Source organism: Kogia breviceps, chromosome 19, assembly GCF_026419965.1.
Source record: "Kogia breviceps isolate mKogBre1 chromosome 19, mKogBre1 haplotype 1, whole genome shotgun sequence".
Taxonomy (NCBI): Eukaryota; Metazoa; Chordata; class Mammalia; order Artiodactyla; family Physeteridae; genus Kogia; species Kogia breviceps.
Window position 1 is genome coordinate 51,307,253 of NC_081328.1, and position 23,360 is coordinate 51,330,612.

The 23,360-nt window shown below is 49.0% G+C and overlaps 3 protein-coding genes across 7 annotated transcripts in view; 2 read left to right on the forward strand and 1 right to left on the reverse strand.

Annotated features, from left to right (window-relative positions):
• Positions 1-12,773, forward strand: JPT1 (Jupiter microtubule associated homolog 1). Its single transcript, XM_059048160.2, has 5 exons — positions 1-190; positions 6,689-6,831; positions 7,583-7,680; positions 8,604-8,622; positions 11,724-12,773. The coding sequence occupies exons 1-5, from the start codon at positions 135-137 to the stop codon at positions 11,870-11,872; spliced, it is 465 nt and encodes a 154-aa protein (XP_058904143.1). The 5' UTR covers positions 1-134; the 3' UTR covers positions 11,873-12,773.
• Positions 10,132-23,360, reverse strand: part of ARMC7 (armadillo repeat containing 7) — a 20,594-nt gene continuing 7,365 nt past the window's right edge. The window contains exons 3-4 of one of the 5 annotated variants that reach the window (XR_010838018.1): positions 14,324-15,745; positions 12,998-13,268 (exon numbers count right to left, since the gene is read on the reverse strand). Coding sequence is in view for 4 of the 5 variants with exons in the window: in XM_059048140.2 (XP_058904123.1) it covers positions 18,201-18,562 (362 nt within the window). In the remaining variant the exon portion in view is untranslated. Of the gene's footprint in view, positions 10,393-12,997; positions 13,269-14,323; positions 15,746-16,527; positions 18,563-19,184; positions 19,539-23,360 lie in introns of those variants that run through there. The other 4 variants (XM_067020460.1, XM_059048140.2, XM_059048143.2 and 1 more) reach the window with 4 other exon arrangements.
• Positions 14,801-16,517, forward strand: NT5C (5', 3'-nucleotidase, cytosolic). The gene is made up of 5 exons (XM_059048131.2): positions 14,801-15,079; positions 15,446-15,546; positions 15,634-15,694; positions 15,910-16,024; positions 16,143-16,517. The coding sequence occupies exons 1-5, from the start codon at positions 14,882-14,884 to the stop codon at positions 16,322-16,324; spliced, it is 657 nt and encodes a 218-aa protein (XP_058904114.1). The 5' UTR covers positions 14,801-14,881; the 3' UTR covers positions 16,325-16,517.

Genomic DNA, 23,360 nt, shown 5'->3' on the forward strand with positions numbered 1-23,360 from the left:
GTCCGGCTGGCAAACAGCGGCGGAGGTTGTTGCAGCGGTCGTCGGCTCTGGTCTGCGGGTGTACTCTTACGCTCCTGAGACCTGACCCTTTCAGCGCTCCGCTTCCGCGCCAGCCTACCTCGCTCCTCGGCGCCATGACCACCACCACCACCTTCAAGGGCGTCGACCCCAACAGCAGGAATAGCTCCCGGTGAGGCTCGGGGGCTCGGGGGCTCGGGGGCGTGAGGGCCGCTGCCCAGGGGGCCAGGCGGGTCTGCTGGCAGGTCGTTGGCGGTAACGTGCCCGGGGCGCTGCTCTTGCGCTCTGCCGGGCGGTGGGGCTAGGCCACCGGCTCCGCCTTTGTGCCGCCGGCGAACCTGCTGCGCCGGCCCCGCCCGATTCCTGCTCCTCTTCCATTCATTCCTTCCCCGGAGCTAGGGGCTGGGGAGGGCTGTGGCCGCTCGCGCTCGCGGCGCGGCGGGTTTTCGTTAGTCGGGATGTGCCGAGAGGGTTCGCTTTCTCCCTTTTGCGGCGTGGCTGGCTCGGCCGGCTCGGCCCCAGGGCGGTGGTCTTGGGCCCCGGGTGCCCGGGTAGCCCGCGGGGCACCTTGATCCGGCCCTATTGTCCCACCCACGCCCACGCGCTCGTGCCTGTGGCCCGGGGCAGGTGGTGGCCCCGCGCCCGGCGTGGCGGTCAGATCCTGCAGCCGCAGCGATCGGTCCGGCGGGCTCCTACCCACTCGGGTCCGCCCGGCAGGTGGCATTTGTGTTCGGGCGGGGCTGATCGTCGCGACCCTCACCCCCGTTCAGGACCCAGCCGTCAGCCCTACGCGAAGTGCCTCCCCTCTGCTAACAAAGGAAAGACCCCTGCTCCTTCCCCTCCCGCGCCCACCTCCGAACGGGAGGGGGAGCGAGTCGTTCCGACTGGGTTTTCTGCGCTCAGACCTTCGGACTTCGGTGTTTGCAACCCACCTCTTTCGCTTCTCCCTTTGACGTATGCAAAATGAGTTCACCTCTGGCCGCGATTCCCAAGCCGGAGGAGGTTTCTTGTTCTTGGGCGGGGCCGGAGACATCCATTGTCTCTTCCGTACTATCGCCACCTGCGTAGCCGGGGCCTTTCTGGCCACTCATGCCACTGCATTTGGGGAAGGGGACCCTGGGCACGGTGTTTGGACTGGGAGGCTCCCTTTTCCAAGCCCTTGCCTAACTTGGTGGAAGGGTTTGGATGCGGTGGTAGATGTCTACATTGTCTCGGCTAAGTGCATGCACGCTGTTCTTTAAGGTGGGATACAGGCATCTCAGGGATCCTGCTCAAGGCGTGGAAGAAGCTTAGATTCCACTTTTTCTGAGCATCTCTTCTTCATTGATCATGACCTGAAGTCATGTGTGGCCAGCCTTGGGGTCCTGGGCAAGTGGCACAAAGGGAGCCATTTTGTGGGGCTAAGAAGACAGCCGTGAAATAGCAGTGTCTCACAAGGGTTGGAGTCCTTGGGGACAAAAAGCAGGCCTCAGCAGTGAGTCTTGGGAGGGTGTTGGAAATGACATTCCTTTTCAACTCATTCCTTTCCCTTTCAAAATGTAGAAAAGAATGGGAAAGATTTAAAAAACTAAATTAGTGTGTTACTGGGAGGAAAGGGAACTGGAGTGGGATAGACCTGCGAAAGCACTGGTCACTCCCTCTTCTGTTGTCAGCCTTCCAGTGAGATCATTTTTTTTCAGAGGACACTGGAACAAATTGAACCTCTGTTTTTCATTTTGTGCCATGAGGCCAACTTTATGCTGGTCATACTGTAGTGATTGGAATGTGAAAATTTACACATTATATTAAAAAATCTGAGGTTTATCCTTTGGGGGGTTGAGTGCTTCATAAAGAATTTGAGTAACCAGGTCAAAGGAATCCTCACGCTAGCTTTTTGATTTGTATCTTTGAAATGTGAGACATAAATGACTTTTGGGTCTGCAAAATAAATGTTTTAATTTGCCTGTTGTCATCAATTTCCCTCCAATATTGTAATCTCAAGACTGTAGCATTGTCCTTTTATTTACTTCCTACCTTTCCTTCTTGTAGAATCTCACCTAATTCTCTTAAACTTCTTTTCTCCAGTAACATTTTCCTGGCTCCATAAACACATTATAAATTTAGTTCAATAGGGAGGGAATGACCTGCAAAGATCATAGAGGAACTCTGGGACTTAAAAGAGAGAAGAAAGAAAAAGTAATTTTTTGAAAATTCCTATCTGCAGTACGTGGGCACATTTTTGTTGAGCCTCGGATGTGTAATCCTGATCTAGTCATATGCATAGTTCAGAAAAAACAGCAAGATCTTAAAAAATAAAATTGAAATAATTTCTGTCTTATGATCCAAATCCTTTGTTTGGGGATGTCTCTCTGTTACAAATGGGCTCTCCAACACTGACGTCATCGGAGTAGGTAGTACCTGCTATTGCAAGAGGAACACAGACCTTTAAAAAGTTGGTCCGGTCAGAGCTTTGACTTGCTTTTTAAGCTGGTGATTGGGTTCTAGTGTCTTTTTTTTTTTTTAAGGCCAAAAAAAAATTTCCTGGCCCGTTAGGCTTCTGAAGATTTTCATCTTGCTGAAATAATTCATGAGAATTTAATTATGATAGTAAGGAAAATCATTCTAATCTCTAGGGAATGAAGGGGATGACAGTGAAGCAAGTTAATTTTGTTTTTTTTTTTTGTGTGTGTGTGTGTGGTACGCGGGCCTCTCACTGTTGTGGCCTCTCCCGTTGCGGAGCACAGGCTCCGGACGCGCAGGCTCAGCGGCCACGGCTCACGGGCCCAGCCGCTCCGCGGCACGTGGGATCCTCCCGGACCGGGGCACGAACCCGCGTCCCCTGCATCGGCAGGCGGACTCTCAACCACTGCGCCACCAGGGAAGCCCAGTTAATTTTGTTTTTTGTTTTGGGATCTTAGTTCCCCAAACTGTGCCTCGTCCTGTGGAAGCGTGGAGCCCTAACCACTGGACCACCAGGTTATTCCCTGAAGCAGGTTAATTTTGATTATAGTATTTCAAGTGTCTGTTGATTTGAGGTACAAATGATAAAAACCTAGTCACTTCCAACTTTAATATAAGAGAATGACTTAAGAATTTATAACATACCTTTAATTATGATTTAAACAATTAGCAAACCTAAAATTATCTTTATAAGAGGTATGCCTGAACACATTTATCTTAATTCATATAATGAATTTAATCTAAGTGGATGATATTTAATATTTGAGACTTAGAAACAGTGGGGTTTTTAATGTTTTACATGTTATAAAAGGGGTCTTCCCCGCCCCCACGGGGAAAATAATGAAATTTTAATTGAGTATAAATTGAGTACTGAATTTTACTATGGACACAGACACGAATATTAGATTTAGGGGAGGATGCTAGAAGGACGTATATAAGAAATAGCTTCAGTCTAAGGCTAGAAAACAAGAAAAGCAATCAAAGCACCAACCACATGGGTATGTAGTTTAAAGAGAAAAATGGCATTAGAGTGGTTCCCCTATTTCAGCATTTTGAGCACGTCTTATGTGCCTGTCAGGGAGAGAGGATTTGGGGTTTGGCCCCATCTCTGTCACTTAACTAATGCTGGGCAATTTATTTAGAACTTCTCAGGGCCTGACTTCATTCTCTTAAAAAATGAGGCTATTTGCTGAACTAGATAGAGGAGAGCCAAGCCCAGCTGGCACCTGATTTTTTACATTGATAAATGGTTGAAAAAGGCAAGAAGAAGAATCTTTCATGACTTGTGAAAAGGACATGAAAATCAAATTTCAGTGTCCAGAAATAAAGTTTTATTGGAACATAGCTGCACTCATTCGTTTTCGTGTTGTCTGTGGCTGCCTTTGTGCTACGTGATGGAGCTAAATAGTTGCAAAAGACCAAATGAACCACAAGCCAAAAATATTTCCTATTTGGCCCTTTACAGAAAGAGCTGGTGACCAGAAGGAGGGAGTCTAACATGCTTTCCTCTCAGTGTCCTACTTGTCATTCTTCAAGGTCATGGAGGGCTTCATGGAGGAGGTGGAGGTTTAAGAAATGGGCTGGATTTTGAAATAGTCACCAAGGAAAGGGTGGAGAGTGCTCTGGCCAGGAGGAAATATGGGAGTAAATACTCCAAGGTGGAGATAAGCCAGAACAGTTCACGGAACAGTGAAGAAAGTGGCCTGCCTGGGTTGGAGAAGATGGTAAGAACTAGATATGGTTGAGAGGCGAAGTTTATCCCAATTTCCTTGTGTTCTGCTTAGGTGTAACCAAGCCTATGTCTGCAAGTATTCTTGTACATATGTCTAATTATCTACTTAGGATAACTTCTAGAAGTAGAAACACTGGTTCATATGAGATGCAAACTTAAACATTTGATACGTTTTATCAGAATGTTCTTTAGAAAGTTTGTGCAAATTTATATTCTCACACTTTAATTCATGCTGGAAATTGGCATTTTTTCCATCTTTACAAGCCTAATAAGCAAAAAATATATCCTTTTGTTTTGCATTTCATTTATTTGCTTGTGAATTTACAATGTCTAGACATGATCTATATTTTTTAATTGTCTGTTTACCTTTTGTCCATTTTTCTCTCGATTTTTAAAATTATTTTTAAAAGCATTTATATTACCCTTTGTCAAATGTGTATTTTTGCCAAGTTTAATCTGTCCATTTTTCATGGTTTCTGGCTTTCAGCCCTTTTCTTCAAGACTAGGATCATATTCGTACATGTTTTCTTCCAATATTTTTGTCTTAGGCTTTAAATTGAACTATTTGACCTAGCTGGAATTTATTTTGGTAAATGAAGTGAGTTAAGAATATATATTTTGTTTCTTTAATCAGAATGACTAGCCAGTTAACCCAACGCAGTTCTCCCTACCGAACTAAATAAAATACTGCAGTGGTGGTCTTTTTTTTCCCCCCTGCACCGTGGGGCTTGCAGGATCTTAGTTTCCCGATCAGGGATCGAACCCATGCCCCCTGCAGTGGAAGTGCGGTTCCCCAGTGGTGGTCGTTCTGAGAGAGAACTCTGTCTTGACAGAGTCCTGAGGAGAAACTGACAAAACCCCCATTGTAGTAGAGGGTGATAACAGAAATCTCAGTAATCGATAAACCATATTTAATAATCAGATTTTTTTTTTTTTTTTTTTTTTTTTTTTTTTTTTTTTTTTTTTTTTTTTTTTTTGTGATACGCGCGCCTCTCACTGTCGTGGCCTCTCCCGTTGAGGAGCACAGGCTCCGGACGCGCAAGCTCAGCGGCCGTGGCTCACGGGCCCAGCCACTCCGCGGCACGTGGGATCCTCCCAGACCGGGGCACGAACCCGTGTCCCCTGCATCGGCAGGCGGACTCTCAACCACTGCGCCACCAGGGAAGCCCTAATCAGTAGATTTGAACAACTCAGTTAACAGGCTTTATCTGGTAGACACATAGAATATTGGCAGATACACATTCTTTTCAAGCACATATAGAAGATTTACAAAATTGACCACATATCAAGCCATAAAGCACATCTTATCAAATTTCAGGGGAACATGTCACACAGACTTTGTTGTCTGTGTTGTAATGAAAAGCTGGAAATCAGTGAACTAGAAACACCTTATGTTTGAAAACTTGCAGAGCTGAGTTTACAAATGACAATCGTATTTATTTGGAAATTTGAATGGAATGGACACCTTCCTAGAAAAATGTTTCTTACTCAAAATGATTTAATAGAAAAACAGACCACTCTGATCACCAATAAAGGAAGTGAATCTGTAGTTAGAAAATCTTTCCATGAAACCATCTCCATTTTCTATGTTTTGAGTGGTGACAGGACAAATTCAACTGAGTTTTTCCACAGAGGGGACAAACTGGTCAACCTGTGTCAAGAAGATTTGGAAATGTGAATGTGCTGTATTTCCCTGTCAAACAAAAAAGCTGTAGGTGTATCTAAAGGTGCATGGATATGCAGCATGCCACGGAGTCCTGAACTTAATTTCTCATTGACTTTCTCCTTGTGGCTGATCACTCATGATGATCAGTGAGAACAGTGAGGTACAAGTGTATAAACAGGGCTCGTGAGTCTTGCTGAGGTGGGAGAGACTATTAGAAGCCCAGCTTTCCTTGGGCTTCTAAATTGGTCAACTTTTATATGTATATTCTTCCATTTAAAAAATGTCGTTGAAAATAAAAATGGAACCTTTTTTTTTGGCTACGCTGTGGGGCATATGGGATCTTAGTTCCCTGACCAGGGATTGAACCCGAGTCCCCTGCATTGGAAGGTGGGTTCTTTACCACTGGACCACCGGGGAAGTCCCCCGAACAGTTTTTTAAAAAATAAATAACAAGATGTGCTTCTAAAATTCTTTGCAAATGTGCCCAGCTGAGCCTAGTAGACGACACCCATTAGGTTTCTGCCTTTTCCTAAAATGGGATGCCGACCAGCCTGCTATATGGGTGCTTTCAGGCCGTTTCAGCTGCCTTGTGTGATGTACAGCCTCGCCACAGAGACTACAGAGCGGGATTTCATACCTTAACATCCAACACTGAATTTACACCACGATGAAATCAATTCCTAATTTTCCCATTAGCAGCTCTCTTTTGTGTGTGTGTAGGGGGGGCGGGTAGGTGGAATGAGTGGTTGAGAGAAATGAAAGGTGTTTGAAAACAAGTGTGCCAAGAAATGTTTTGATCTGATCTGAAATCGTTGTTCTGCCATCATTCCTAGGGTTTTGCGGCCTCCGGGTGGTGGATCCAATTTTTCATTAGGTTTTGATGAACCAGCAGAACAACCTGTGAGGCGGAACAAAATGGCCTCTAGCATCTTTGGGACACCTGAGGAGAATCCCCCTTCCTGGGCCAAGTCGGCAGGTACTGCTAGTATCCGTGGTCCCCGGCCAGAGGGACGGACCCAGCAGAGACCCGCCACAGCTGGATTTGTGCTGATGAGTACAATCTAGCTTGATCATGAGAGACAACAATTAAAGCTTGTCGTGGGAGGAGAGACGGGGACTAAGAAATGGGAAATGCTGGCAGTCTGTGTAACGGATCAGAATAAGGGCAACTGTCAGACTGGGTTATTTAGCCCCTCTGCAGAATTGCGGTACGCGGGCCTCTCACTGTCGTGGCCTCTCCCGTCGCGGAGCGCAGGCTCCGGACGCGCAGGCGCAGCGGCCACGGCTCACGGGCCCAGCCGCTCCGCGGCACGTGGGATCCTCCCGGACCGGGGCACGAACCCGCGTCCCCTGCATCGGCAGGCGGACTCTCAACCACTGCGCCACCAGGGAAGCCCGCCTCTGTAGAATTTTTTTTTTTTTTTTTTTTGCGTTACACGGGCCTCTCACTGTTGTGGCCTCTCCCGTTGCGGAGCACAGGCTCCGGATGCGCAGGCTCAGCGGCCATGGGTCACGGGCCCAGCCGCTCCGCGGCATATGGGATCTTCCCAGACCGGGGCACGAACCCGTGTCCCCTGCATCGGCACCAGGGAAGCCCTCTGTAGAATTTTTAAGCCATCACTCCCTAATGCTGTTAGCTCATGTTGTAGTGTGGGACTAACTGATTAAATAGCGTTTTGCTTTAGGTCTTCCCATTGTAATTCCTTAAGAAAGTATATTTTATTCAGGTGCCAAGTCTTGTGGTGGCCGGGAAGATTCTGAGTCATCCGGACCCCAGAGAAGGAACTCTTCCGAAGCGAACCCTGGAGACTTCTTAGATCTGAAGGTCAGTGTGACAATATCGGGGGGAAGGCAGGCTTTGAGGTTTATACAGTTTAGAAATTAACTCCACCTGCCCTGCACCACCCCCATTGTACTGAGACCTGCCACTGGAGTTTTATGTAGAGGTAGTTAGGAAAGGGACTAACCATGCTGGTGATGGAAGACTGACAGTCAGTCAGAAAGGTGAGTTAATGGGATCTTGGTCTGTTCGTATGTCTCTGCTACCATTAGGATTGGTCTCTGTCCTTCAGTATTGATTTTTGAAACTGGATCACTCGTACTTCCTGTGTATCTCACAAATAGTAGCATATCTGAGCTCAAGGACTGTTTTAGTTGTTGGCAGATGTTGCCCAGTTGTTTTGAGCTGAACTCCAGCAGGCTGTGTACCATGGTGTTACCGTTCTTTGTCTGCAGGTGATCACGGCCTGTGAGCCCCAGGTGTGTGTCTGGAAAGCCTGGTAGGATGTCCCCGAGTAGGGGGACCTCAGAGCACATGGAGGCAGCAGCCATGTGGGTGTGGGGAGACCTGTAGAAGGCTTTGGAATTGATGGGGGCCCTTCAACAGCTAGATGAGGAGAAAGGAGGGGGGAGTGGAAGGATGGGTTTACCAATTTCCTGTTCTGCTAAAAGATCCTCTGAAATGCTAATTGATATTAGGCCATCAGCGTAAACGTTAAGGTTTTTTGGTGTCTTGGGCATGTTACTGGCACTGGGACAATTTGTCCTGCAGCATTTCTGTGTAGCGTTGTCCCAGGTTGAATAAAGGTGGTTTGTTGTAATGGCAGCGTGACCCTGAACTTGACTACATCGAAACAAAACTTCACATTTGGCTTCAAATAGACAGTAGCTTCTCTGAACTCTGATCGTTTTCTTTGTGTGTGGCAAAATTAAAATCGGAAGTAACCTGTTCATTTTTTTCTTTTCCAGGGAGAAGGCGATGTTCATGGTGAGTACTTCTCAATTTCTGGTTCTGTGAATGTTAGAATAGACTGGCATTTGTATTCAAGTCATGTCTTGGGGAAGGAGACTGGGCAGTGAACCTGGCTTTGCCCCAACTGCCAGCCCCCTCCGGGTGGAGAGGAAAGCAAAATGAAACTGGAAAGCTAGCAAGCATGGCCACATTTGGTATCGGCCAGCAGTGAGAGCAATGCTAGCAACGTCCTGGAAGGGAAAACCACTGGAGAATCCTTTAAGAACAGACGGACGTTAGTCAGGCTGGTATCTGTTACACTCGCTGAGCGCTTTTTAGTGAAAGTCTCTAGCATTTTAAGTCGGCCCTCAGCATTTAATTTAGAAAATGTGTTTGATTTTGTACTGAGGTGCTTGCTCAGCGCCACACTGGTAACCCTGTGATCTCGTGCACGATGCCTTAGTGGCCGGTGAAGTTTTCATTTAGCACCCATATCACCAGTTACATGTGGAAATGAGCTGCAACCATGCATTTAATTATTTAAAACCTCTGAAGTCCTCGTTGGCACTTCTTCAACAAGTGCCAGAGGCTTGCCGGTGCGTGTGATGAGAGGTTTGCGCGCGTCGGCCGGTAGCAGTCAGGTTAAGATTGACCCAGTGACGTGCAGCCGTCACAGGGCGCTCCGATCTAGGAGGGTGAAGCCGCTTCCTCGAGGCCTTTTTCTGCCATTGCGTTCTGCGAGTCAGTCTTCCAGGGAAACAGAAATGTTTAACAAGAATCCCGTTCCTCTTCTGTCCTCTCATTGTGTCTTGCTGGGCGTGATGACGGGAGGCGAATCTTCGGAACCATTGTGAGCATTACCTGGGTTTTCCCTCCACGGACAGGTTAGGTTCTCACTGGACTGAAGTTGTATTAGTTATTGTTTCTGTCCAACTTGTACCATTTTAAAAAAATATTGTTCTGGAGGTAAAGAAAATCTAGGCCTTTTGATTCTGCCGCTTTTCGTATTCTGAAATACTTCCAACATCAGACCTTGTTTATTAGCAAGAATCAGCTAATCTTTCACTAATTTTGGCCAGTGGATATAATTAGAAATTTGGGGAGCCCAGAGGAGTGAGAGCCCTGAAGTTAGGAAAAGATAAGTCATTTGCTAATTATTAATTCTCTCCCCCACCCCCAGCTCAGTGTTATAGATCCTTGAGGTGAATAGCACATGCAGTTGTGTAGTGTAAGTCAGTCCTTCCCTTTTCTTTTCAAACGATCATCAATTTTGCCGCCTGATTATTCTGTGTTCCTGACTGCTTCTACTTTCAGCTCATTTGTCATAAAATGACAAGGGCGTGATCATTCAGGACAGGTCTGGTGAGCAAAGGTCGACCCCAGTTCTGTTGGCAATTTCACTGCAAAGCCAAGCTGTTCCGCTCAGTTGAAATAAAACATGTTTTGTTTGGATATATTGCCATCATCTTTTGGGTAATTAAACACAGGAATGGCTACAGGGAGGAGTTTGGGAATCTTGAAGAAAAAGGGAGAAGGTCCAGGAAGTTTTTGTTTGTTTGTTTTTTTAAGTTTATTCATTTATTTATTTTTGGCTGCGTTGGGTTTTCGTTGCTGGGCGCGGATTTTCTCTAGTTGCGGCGAGCGGGGTCTACTCTTCGTTACGGTGCACGGGTTTCTCATTGCGGTGGCTTCTCTTGTTGCGGAGCACGGGCTCTAGGCGCGCGGGCTTCAGTAGTTGTGGCACGTGGGCTCAGTTGCTCCATAGCGTGTGGGATCTTCCCGGACCAGGGCCCGAACCTGTGTCCCCTGTATTGGCAGATGGATTCTTAACCACTGCGCCACCAGGTAAGTCCCTAGCGTTTTTTCTTTTGCAGTCGCTCTTGACTCGGAATCAATGGAAACTACCTGGTTAAGGATATATGCTTGTTGGGAATTTCACAAATCAGTCAGGGAATCAATCAAGCAATATCTGGGATATTGGATAATAATATACTAATTCTTAAGACTTTAATGTGGAAAGTGCTGGGTTAACATGATGGGAGCGACTGGGTTAATATATTACAAATCATTAGTGGGGAGGTAGATTCTTTAACAAATGTCTGTCCAACTGGATATTGTATGGTTAAAAAAAAAATCAACCTCACACATTAATCATGAAAATGTAACATATAACAGGAATTTAAAAATATTTTTCACCCATCAGTTGGGCACATATTAAGGTGAGACGTTTATCAAGTGGTGGAAATGGAAAGATGTCGGGAGAGCACACTCTGACACGGGCAGTGGGGTAGAACTTGTACAGCCACTGGGGAAGGTGGTGTGTAATCCGTTCAAATTGAAGATGACAGCTCGTGTCCCCGTGGGCACACATTCCAGAGTGTGCACGTTACAGTTTCGGAATGGTTGGATCGGTTTCAGTTTTTTGCTATCATCGGTAGAGGCTTAATCGTATGTACTCTGTACATAATATAAAGCAATTAATTAAGCAAGGTGAATCATGACCATGTGTGTAAGTGGGGGTAAATGTCCAAAAGTTTAAAAAAAAAAAAAAAAGAAATGGATATTATTTACGTTAAATACAACAAAAACACTATCCTATGTAATTTGCTGGAAATAAAATACACAAAATATACGTAAAACAAATGGACTAGAGGAATGCACACGACGAGTAGGAGGGCCTCTGTGTACAGGGAGAGGAGACCCACGTGGAGGCGGAGTGGTGGTCAGGGACCAAGAGCCTTTAGTTGTGGCGTGTGTGTGGGATCTGGCTCCCTGACCAGAGATTGTGGCGGTCCCCCTGCACTGGGGACGCGGAGCCTTAACCACTGGGCCACCAGGGAAGCCAGACCTAGAGCTTATCTGTAATGTTCTCATTTAAAATATTTACGTCTTCATATATTTCTGTAATTTAGAAAAGAACGTACACAGAAAAAGATCTGGGGACAAATATGGCAAAACACTAACAGTGGTTAATTCTGGATAGTGGCTGCCAGATGGCCGGTAATTGCTGGTTTCTTCCTTATAGCTCTAGGTATGGTTTGAACCGTCCTCAACAAAACCCCCCAAAGCCAAAAAACGTAGACTCTTCATCTTCACTGGGAATAGTTATTAGCCTTAATTTCGTTCTATTTTCCTAGAAAACGTAGACACAGACCTGCAGGCCAGCCTGGGGCAGAGCGAGGAGAAGCCTGTGCCCGCTGCCCCTGTGCCCAGCCCAGTGGCACCGGCGCCCGTGCCGTCCCGGAGAAACCCCCCTGGTGGCAAGTCCAGCCTCGTCCTGGGTTAGCTCCGCCTGCCCTGAACTCTGTCGTGTCGTTTCTTTGTTTTCTCCATGCTTGTGAACTGCACAACTTGAGCCTGACTGTACATGTTTTGGATTTGTTTCATTAAAAAAGAAGCACTTTATGTACTGCTGTCTTTTTTTTTTTTTTGGAAGAACAGGTTCTCTGTCTGTCCTGATTCCTCTGGGTCTATAGGCCTTGGCATGAGTGTTTTCTAGTAGTAGATTGGAGGGAAAGCTTTGTGACACTTAGTACCGTGTTTTTAAGAACAGATAAATTGGTTTCAAATGTGTTAGAGGATCTTTTGTACCGAGGTTTTTAAAACCCTTTTCTGGTCAGCTTTACCGGGGTTTGCCAAGCCTGGATCGGACAGGCCGGTCAACAGTCCGCAGCGCTGTCCCTTCAGGCCTCCAAACAAGTTTGTCTTGATGCTGAACCTCCCTGGCGTTGTCCTGACTTGTCAGTGCCCTTTGCAAAAAGCATCCTCCTGTGCCATATGGAGCGACAGAGGCCTGCGCCCCATGCCTTGCTGCCTGCAAAGCAAAAAAAACAAACAACTGCCTTTTATTTCTGAACCTTAAGAAATATTTAAGCCAGATACTAACTTGACTGGCTGAGCAAAGCCTGCTGCTCCCACGCAGAGGAAGGCTTCGCTGTGCACCCAGACTGACGAATTCCAGGTGGTGAAGCAGGGGTGGGGACCACATGGAAGTGGGACTTCCTGGTGAAGGGACCCCACCCCCACCCCCACCCCCACCCCCGGGGGCAGTGCTCTTCTTAGATAACTTGAAGCTGTGTGCATGATGCTGGTGCTTGACCATGAAAGAAAGTCTCATCCTTAAAACATGTGTTGTACTTCACAATCCTGGACTGTTGCTTAAAGTAAACAATGTACAAATTTTGAAACACTGTGTCCTGTGTCATCTTTTTGAGATTGTTTCAGGAGTTCTACCTGCTTAGTTGCTTTTTTCTTTGTCACTATCAACCTTGTTGCCCAATGATTTGATGAGCCATTGAAGTTAAAACACACTACCAAAGGCCCAGAGAGAAGTGGGCTTCTCTCTAAAGAAAGCAGGTTTAAAGTCAGCATGAGTTCAGAATGCCAAAATGAAAATTAATGGCTATCTGGTAATAAAATACAGGAATAATATGGATAATTGGTATCCAAAATAATTATCAGCCAATACACTTTACACTCATCTACCACCTACCCTCCCCTGCTGGGTGATAACATTCAAAATTTCAAGTCCTCTCATGCCTGTCGGGTGCTTCTCAATGGTGGGTGGTCAGAGAAGAACGCTCCAAAGAAAGGAAGGGTCCATGTAGATAGAAGGCGACGGGGTCATCTGAGTCCTCTCAAGTGATACAGGAGACGGAAGATGGGAGAAAGGTCATTGGGTTCTAGGCAGAAAGTTCCAGATCAACATGCTATATTAAATGTCCAAATTGGGCACTGTAAATCGGCTTTTTAGGTCTAGCTGTGCTACTGACCAGCTGGGTTCCTTGGGCTTGTCATTTGGGAGCTCAGTTTCCTAACTTAAAAAGTAAGACTTTTGAATGAGGTCACCTCTAAAAACCTTCCCATGACCGAAATGACTCAAACCTAGTGTGTAACCACCAGCTGTTCTGACTTACTGGGCACCTCTTTGGGAACAGGTTGTGGAGGTGTTAAGTGTTTCTCCCTTACTATGTAAAGTACTTGCAAAATGGAGAATCAACAGCCGTGCTACGCAGTCTTTCCAGGTTCACGAACACAGCTTAGCCCTACCAACCACCCGAGTTACGGTTTCGGTCATGACTTCAGAGATAGGGAACCTGCGCCCTCCTCTCTCAGTAATGGTGGCGCTCCTGGGCAAGAGAGGTCCCTGACTTGTGTCACAACTTGCAACTTGGCTTTAGCTTTTTGTTCTGTGAAGGTGCGTGCCTAGCCGGAAGGTGTCCTGCCAGTCATTCTGGTCCGATTACAGATTTTAGAAAATTCTATGTAAACATGTTTGCTAAGCGTGTTGAATCTTCCACTTAGAAAGCTTAGGGTTTAGAAGATGAAGTTGAATGACCTTAAAATGATGACGATGGCAGAAGAATCGGCATTTTGTTGACAGTGTGGACTTTTTACAGTTATGTGTCTTCAGTGGCTCGGTGTTTATTGCTGATGTCCATTCTACCTCTTCAGCATTTTAAAACTAGATCGCCAGGCTCTCCCCTTCCTCGTGCTTCTCTTCCATTGGGTTTAGAAGTATTGGGGTGCAGAGGTGGGGAACTACAGGAAGATGGGTCACTTACTCAACTCTGAATCGAGTTTGTAGGTAAATATATTTACATGTAGTCAGGAAATTGCGTGAAATCTACACAAAGGAGAGTCAGCAAAACTTAGCAATGCTCAGCATTTTCTAGAGGATGAAACTGCCCCGATTCTAGAGACTTGTCAGTTCCACGAAAAGGATAGTCCCGAGTACCTGAGCCTGGTGGAAAATCGCCTCTTCCAGGTGGAACTGGATGTTTAAAGCAGACGCTCCCACGTTTCAAGCCAACTCTGGTTTATGAATTCATCTCTGAGGAGCTCCGCTCACATGAACCAGTTGTCTTCAGCAGATTCATTCACCTCAGACCGCTACTGGGAGTCCCCGTGATTCGGGCCTCGGGTTGGTGCCGCCTGCGGGGCCCCACAAGCAGGGTGAGCAGGTATGGAGTCTCAGGTTTAAGGAGGCGTGACTCCTTGTGGGTCGACGCTTCCCAGTATTTAGGATAGTCCCTCCTGTCGGGCCCCTGGAAGTTCTGCCCCGAATAACGTTCGGGGTGAGCGAGGACGTCAGCTGCAGCGTGGAAGGCGGCTGATGTGCACGTAGGTGCGTCCTCAGACCAGAAAAGCAGCCCAAGCCATCGCCACGCCGGCCCCGCCCCCCGAAACGGGGGAAGGCCTTGCGCTTCCGCGGGGCGGGGCACCCCGGCGCCCATGCAGATTAGCCGCGGTGGCTCCCGGGGCCACGTTTCCGCCGGCCCCCTGCCTCGCAGCTATGGCGATGCGGGTGGCTGCGCGGCGCGGGCGGCCGGTGCGGGTGCTGGTGGACATGGATGGCGTTCTGGCGGATTTCGAGGCCGGCCTCCTGCGGGGCTTCCGCCGAAGCTTCCCCGGGGAGCCGCACGTGCCGCTGCAGGAGCGTCGCGGCTTCCTCGCCTGCGAGCAGTACCGAGCCCTGCGCCCGGACCTGGCGGTAGGCAGTGTGTGTGGGGGCGGCGGGGGGGACGGGAGCGGTGCAGCGCGGGGCCGCCCTGGAGCGGGGAGCCCCGACCCCACAGGACACCCGGGAGCGGGGAGACCTCCCCTTGGGTCAGGACTGTCTCTGCTCCATGTCCAGTGACACCTTCCTGTTTAAAATTAACAAAGCTCTCACTTCAGAATCCACAGTTCACCTCGGGACTGGACAGTCTGGGGGAGTACTTACCCCAGAACAAAGTCCTCTACCTGAGACTCTGATTTGGGCACCGAAGTCCCCCAAGAACCTCACTTTGAGAGTCCTCGCTGGGGCTGGAGAGGTCTGCTGGGATCAGAGCCAGGACAGGAACACTGTATCTTTCAGGACAAAGTGGCCAGTGTGTATGAAGCCCCAGGCTTTTTCCTAGACTTGGAGCCCATCCCTGGAGCCTTGGAAGCAATGCGGGAGATGAATGACATGCAGGAGTGAGGAAGGGCGCGGAGCGGGGGGGTGGGGTGGAGAGCAGGGGCTGGCACCACCCTGTCTAACCGCACCCCCCCCCCCCCACGCAGCACCGAGGTCTTCATCTGCACCAGCCCTCTGATGAAGTATGACCACTGTGTGCACGAGAAGGTGCGGCTGCCCCAGCACTTCACACGCAGACTTAGGCTCCTAAGTCCTGATCTTTTAAAGAAAAGAGCAGAAACAGAGAAAGTCGGGGGTGGGGGGTAGAGGGGAGCCATATCTCTCATGAGCTGCTGTAGACCCTCCCTCACACCGACTTGCTCACTGGCCCTGAATTCAGGGGCCCATCAGGCCCTACTGACCCACGTATGCCCACCTCACAGTACTGCTGGGTGGAGAAGCACCTGGGGCCCCAGTTTGTGGAGCGCATTATCTTGACGAGGGACAAGACGGTGGTCTTGGGGGACCTGCTCATTGATGACAAGGACACCATTCAAGGTGGGATCCCTTTTCCCTAGCAACCTCCAGGCATCTAGCCTGCTGGGATTAGGGAGAGGGAGTAAAAATAACCAGATTACAGAGTGTATCCCTGCCTTCCTCCTCTGTCCTGTCCCAGGCCAAGAGGAGACCCCAAGCTGGGAGCACATCTTGTTCACCTGCTGCCACAACCAGCACCTGGCCCTGCCCCCACCACGGAGACGGCTGCTCTCCTGGAGGGACAACTGGAAGGAGATTATAGACAGCAAGCGGGGAGCCCTGCAGCGGGACCGAACCGGCCTGGGGCTGCCCCAGGAATAAGGTGAGGGGCCATGGCTGTGTACAGTAGATGAAGGAAGGGAAGGCAGACCAGCAGGGAACCCGGGCAGAGCTAAGCGACAGGGCCGCATCATGGCAACGGCCCCCCAGCACTGTGCCAGCCACTGAACCTTCCTGGCAGAGCTGGCATGAAAACATGGTGGGAAAATCAGGAACCTTTTTAATAAAACACTTTGGCTCACTGCTCTCTTAAGGCCTTTTATTTGGGGGAAGCGAAGGGACAGGAGCCCCACAGGGGCAGCTGGGACAGAGGCCGATGAGGAGGCCTTTGCCTCCCTCCCTCTCGTCTCCTTAGTCCATTAGTTCCATAGTCTTCCCACCTCCACGTCCACCTGGAAACCATTCCTCTCGAATCTGCCTTTCCTTGGCCATGTAAGAGGTCATCCTTGGGCTCCCCTGGTGGCGCAGTGGTTAAGAATCCGCCTGCCAGTGCAGGGGACACGGGTTCGATCCCCGGTCCGGGAAGATCCCACATGCCGCGGAGCAACTAAGCCCGTGCACCACAACTACTGAGCCTGCGCTCTAGAGCCCACGAGCCACAACTACTGAGCCCACGTGCCACAACTACTGAAGCCTGCACGCCCTAGAGCCCATGCTCTGCAACAAGAGAAGCCACTGCAGTGAGAAGCCTGCGCACCCCAACGAAGAGTAGCCCCCGCTCGCCGCAACCAGAGAAAGCCCGCGCGCAGCAACGAAGACCCAACGCAGCCAAAAATAAATAAAATTTTAAAAAAGAAAAAAGAAAGAGGTCATCCTTAAGGGAGGCCAGGACCTTCCACTGCTCCTGAACCCCACCTTTCCAAGGGGGCCCACACCCCTTCCCCCGTGCTGAGCAGCTGACACTAGACTCTGAGCCATTCGCTTGCTGTCCGTATCTGGTCCCATCTCCCTTGAGCACCTCTCTTACTTGCATCCCTGAAGCCAGCCTGAGACAGATTTCCAGGGACAGGGGACCCCCACCCCCGCCACTAACCCTGATGGCAGAGAAGGCAGGCAGGGCTTCCAGGCAGGTACCATGGGGTGGTGAAGGGAAAAGACAACCGCTCGAAGAGTCTGTGCCTGTGTTCTAACGTGTCATCCCCCTCATGGCCTCCGTCTCAATGCCTGATGGCCACGTTCACTAGGTCACTGGGCTGCGACGCTCAAGATCAGGGACCGCGTCTTCGTCTTTGAAGCCCTAACATGGTGCCTGGCTGACAGGCCTGTGTGGATAACAGCTAATCCTGGGCCACGGAGTTCTGCAGGCCAGCATCCACCATGCCCAGCGCCCAGGCTGGAGAGCTTGCAGGACAGGCACCCAGCCTCCACAGCAGCGGACACAACGCTTCCCCAGCTTCCCAGGGCCCCGAAATGCTTTTAACAACAAGGCTTCTCATTTCTATTTCTCAGAATTACTCCCGACACTTCTGTTAAGGGATGATGCCTATTTCCTCAAGCTCAGGCAATTCTCCTAAGCCCCAGGCCCAGCTGTTCCTCAGGAGAAACAGCGTCTGCAGAGCCTCTGGGTCTAGGCACCTGTCGCTTCTCACACGAGGGGGACAGCTTGGTGGCAGGGTGGGCCAAGAGGCAGGACCTTCGCCTCTAGCTGGTTGAGAGCGGCAGCCTGTCAAAACGGCACCCTTCGATTTCTGTCTCCACGTGTCTCAAAGTCTGGCTTCCTCACTCATCTCCTGGTGCCTTTCATCGCAATGCAAACACCTGTCGCGCTGAGAAAACTCGCCTTTGAAGTGGCTGACAAAGCGCCATTTGGGGAGAACGCGCACAGTGGGAGCTTCGCTGCTCGCACGTCCCGAGTCCCCACCGGCATTCTGGTCTGGTCTCTGGCGGTGCGGGTGCCGCGGCCTGAAGCCTCCTTGGATCAGGGCTGCTGCGGGGCCTCCGTCCTCGGCAGGGGGATCCCCAGGGCAGAGTGAGCCCGCCAGCTACGGGCTTCGGCCACCTGGCTGGGCGAACAGAAGTCTTCCAGGAAGATCTGGGCCAGGTTCCGGAGCCTCGCGTTGGCCGAGAGGGAGAAGCGCAGCATGCACTGGACCACGGGCATGGCCGTCAGCTCAGGGTGGGAGCTGGAGCCCGGCGAGCTCAGGTACATGATCGTGGTGACAGCGGACAGCACGGTCTCCTCGTTGGGACTGGACAGGCAGTTGATGATGAGCGGGACACCCCCAGTCTGCAGGATGTGCTCCTTGTTGGCCCTGTCTGAGCACAGGTTGCAGAGGCCTCCTGGGGAAGAGCAAGGTGAGTCGGGATGCCTAAGCCCTGGGCCTCCTTCCATCTTTCCTCTGCCCACTGAGTCCCAGGGAAGGTCCAGGCCTGAGAAGGTGGCCCAGGGACAAGGGATCCGAAGTCTATTCTGATCTCCAGCCCTCCCTTTCAAGATTCCAGAAAGGCCCGCCTGCCCTCCACTGCCCAACCTTCTGGAACTGGGCACTGATCCCTGTCCCTCTCGGTTCAGCCAGCTCAATGACTGATAGGCTTTCCTTTTTCTTTTTTTTTTCTTTTTGAGTAGAAAACATAAAACCCACAGTGTATCATCACTTTAGAATAATTAAGAAATATAGGGCTTCCCTGGTGGCGCAGTGGTTGAGAATCCGCCTGCCATTGCAGGAGACACGGGTTCGTGCCCTGGTCCGGGAAGATCCCACATGCCGCGGAGCAACTAAGCCCGTGAGCCATGGCCGCTAGGCCTGCGCGTCCGGAGCCTGTGCTCTGCAACGGGAGAGGCCACAACAGTGAGAGGCCCGCATACCGCAAAAAAAAAAAAAAAAAAAAAAAAAAAAAAAAGAAATATAGGCAAGGTGATGGTTTCACAGGTGTGTACATATGTCAAAACTTATCAAGTTGTACTCTTTAAGTATGTAAAGTTTATTATGTGTCAATTATGCCCCAATAAAGCTGTCAAAAATATTAGAAGTCAAAATATAAAACATCGTAATCCTACCATCCATTTAACATGTTTTTCATCCCACAATTTTTAAATATGTGACTACATATAAATATTTAATAACAATGTGATACTCTTATTGTTTTGTAAGCCAACTGTTTTCATTTAACCATGTCCTGCGACCATCTCTCCATGCCAATAAGTCTACAATCACGGCATCATTTAATAGCTGTGCAGTCCACCATTTTATGGAAACAGCATAATTGAGAGTTTAAAGCATTTCAGCATCATTCCCACATCACTATTAGTAGGAATCTGGGGGACAAAAGAAAAGGACAGAGTGAGAGACCCGTGGTTCTGGATCTAAGAACTCAGGTAAGATGCCCAGACCCCTCATTCTCTCCCATCAGGCCTAAAGCACTCGATGTGGGAAGCTGATTTTCGTGGGTCCTGTGTGAGCTTCCTGCCATCAGGGCACCCTCACCCTGAGGTTCCTACGCCAAGTAGAGAACAAACTTCTAGCTCATTTGCATAACATGGCCGACCAGTCCTGAGTGTCCAATCAGGAGTGAGTTACAGCCCACCCACTTCCCCGGCATCTCTAGAAACAAGCAAAGAGGGGACCTCCCTGCCACCGCCCGGCAAAACCCAACTAGGACCTCTTTCCCAGCAAGAAGGGACAGGTGCAGGGAAGGGGGGCAGGCCTGGCAAAAATCTCCGCCTACTCCAGGTAGGTACAGCCACCCCCTCCCTAGCAGTACCTGGGTAGGGAAACATTTTACCCATTCAGCCTCCAAGGACTTCCCACTGCATTTGGAATAAAATCCAAACTCCCTTCTGGGATCTTTGCACGGTGCCACCCTCTTGCTAGTAACCAGCACGTCACTGCTCCCTGTGGTTTCCCTGGAGTACCCCATTAGCCGCTCCCTGCCACATCCAGGCTCTTCCCTCATCACCCTGTTTCATTTTCTTCATATGCTTAGAACTTTGAGAAATCTTCGTGGAATTTTCTTGCTCACTGACCGCTGAGCCCCACTAGAAGGTACTGTGCCATGAGGTCAAGACCTAGGCTGTCTTGGGATTTCCCTGGTGGTCCAGTGGTTAAGACTCCACGTTCCCAATGCAGGGAGCCTGGGTTCAATGCCGGGTCAGGGAACAAGATACCACATGCTGCAACTAAGAGCCCGCACACCGTAACTTAAGATCCCGCAAGCGAAAACGAAGAGCCCCCGTGCCGCAACTAAGACCCTCCGCAGCCTAATTAATTAATTAATTAATTAATTAAAAAAAAAAAAAAAAAAAGACCTAGGCTGTCTTATTCCCAAGACTTCCTGGGTTTCTGGCACAGGGGGCGCTCCGCAAATACTTGCTGGAAGGATTTTAAAGCAGTGAGCAGGGGAAAAGGGCTGCACTGCAGAGGGTTGGGAGGCTGGGTGGGACGGCTCCCTGGGACCCTGGGCACCTTGGACATCTGCAGTTCTGAGGGACGGAAGAGGCTGAGTGGTGCTGCTGAACCGAGGAAGATGGGCGGCAGGAGACGGACTCCAGGCACTGATGGAGGGGTCCCTCCCAATGTCCACCTCAGCACCCATTCACCCCAGTGCAGCCCTTAGCACAACCTGGGGTCATCCTGCTGACTACCTTCTTTACTTGCTGTCTGACCCCATCACTGGGCACCACAGGGTCGTGATTTACCCTCTGTATTTCCGGAGCCTGCAACTGAGGATTCTCGCTGGACACACGCTGGGAACATGACTGAACCCCACGAAGAGTTACCACCACCCCCATTTAAGGGAAAGAAGCTGAGGCTGTTGAGTAACTTGACCAAAGTCCCAGAAGATGGGGAGCCCTCTGCTACTCCCATGGGAAAGGGTGTCCCTTCAGAAACCACAAGGACAACTAATCCTACCATGGGCAGATGCCACGCTCAGCCAGGAGCAGGGACAAGTAGAAATGCCGTGGCACAACTACTGAGCCCGCGCGCCTAGAGCCCGTGCTCCGCAACAAGAGAAGCCACCGCGATGAGAAGCCCGCGCACCACAACGAAGAGCAGCCCCGGCTCGCCGCAACTAGAGAAAACCCACGCGCAGCAACGAAGACCCAATGCAGCCAAAAATAAATAAATAAATAAAAGATGTCACCTCTTCTAAGAGCCTTCCATGACCACCCCAATCAGTCCCTCTCCCCAAGAGGCCCTCCCCTCACCGCCTTCACTTCTTTTCTTCATACCAAAGAAGAAAAAGAAAAAAAAAAGTAAAAAAGCAAAAGAAGAAAATATCCACAGATTCTAGAATATATAAAGCATTCCTACATATCAATAAAAGATGAACAACACAATAAAAAAAATGAGCAAAAGACTTCGATAAACTGCACAAAAGGGTCAATATATGAAAATGTGCTCAACGTTCCTTATCAGAGAAATGAAACTTAAAACCACAATAAGAGGCCACTACACACCTATCATAATGGCTAAAACAAAAAAAGACTGATGATACTAAGTGTTGGCGGGGAGGGAGCGCCACTAGAACTCTCCAATGCTGGTGGTGAGGAGTGTAACATGTCGTGATTACGGTGGAAAGCTGTTGGGCAGCTTCTAACACAGTTAAACATACATCTACCATACGACTCAGCAATTCCACTCCTACCCAAATCTATCTGAGAAAAATGAGCACATATGTATACGAGGAATCTACCCGAGAGAAATGAGTACCTATGTATACAAGAAAAGTTGTACAGAAATTATCGTAACAGCTTTACTCATAAAGGTTCCAAACTAGAAACAGCTCAAATCTCCATCAGCGGGTGAAGGGATGAACAAATCGCGGCCTGTTCATACAAAGACATGAACTGCTGATACTGTAACAATTTGGATGAATCTCAGAAACATTATGCTGAGTGAAAGAAACCAGGTACTATATCCTGTATGATTCCTTTTACATGAAGGTCAAGAACAGGCAAAACTGATCCATGGGGATAGAGGTTAGAATAATGGTTACCTCAGGGTGGAAGAAACTAACTGGCAGAGGGTACGAGGGACCTTTTTGGGACGATGAAAACATTCTGTATCTTGATTTAAGCGCTGGCTATATTGACGTACATATACCTTAATGGATTTACATATACATTACATATACATATATACATTTACATACACATGAATTTACATATACCTTAATGAATTTAAAAATTCATCAGACTGACACTTAAGCTATGTGAATTTCACTGTATGCTGATCCTGCTGCAATTTAAAAACTGGTTACCAGACAAAAAGGAGAACAAGTTCTGACTGGCGGATGAACGTATTTTGGACAAACCTGGCAAGACAGAGAGAAAGAGAACAAGAGGCAAAGGCAGGGCCCTTCTAGGTGTGGGGAGCCACAGAAACCCCCGGGAGAGACAAAAGAGAAAACCCAGTGCAGTCTGGGATGAGAAAGCTGGCGGCTCAGAGAGGGCAGGTAGGGGACCTCAGGTCACAGAGCAAGTAGGGCATTGGTGCTGGAAGGGACAGGAGGGTCTAAGTATTGTCCTGGGGATTAAATGAGGTCATGCTGACAACTGCTTAGCCAGCACCTGGTGCCTGAGAGGGCTGGGCGAGCCCTTGGAGACAGTGGCTCAAGACCGTTACATCTGAGGACCCGCCCGCCCCAGGGTACTGGGCTGGCCTCGGTCAATCCCAGGTCAAAATCTTCACTGGGGGCTATTTGTTCTTGGGTTTTACTTCAGTATCTTGAAAATGGTTCTCTCTGAAATTTCAGGACAGACATTCAAGGGACAGAACAGCATAGAGAGAAAGCTACTATTATATGGAAGAAGGTAGGAGACAAACATACATATATGTATATATGCTCACATTTGCTGGTTCCATATGGGGGGGAACAGGGTTTTGTATAAGTTAAAAAAAACAAATTAAATTTTAAAAAATCATGGCTTTTCGCACTTCTGACCTATATTTCAGTTCTAAAATCGTATCCTACAGGTCCACTCCCACAAGTGAGAAATGACATACAAATAAGGGGACCGACCCACTGCCACACTGCTCATGAGAGCAAAGTGGAAACAACCTACGCCACCATCCTCAGGGGCCGGCTAAGTGTTAGCCCCTTCATGCAGTGGACATCAAGCAGCATTTACAAAGAA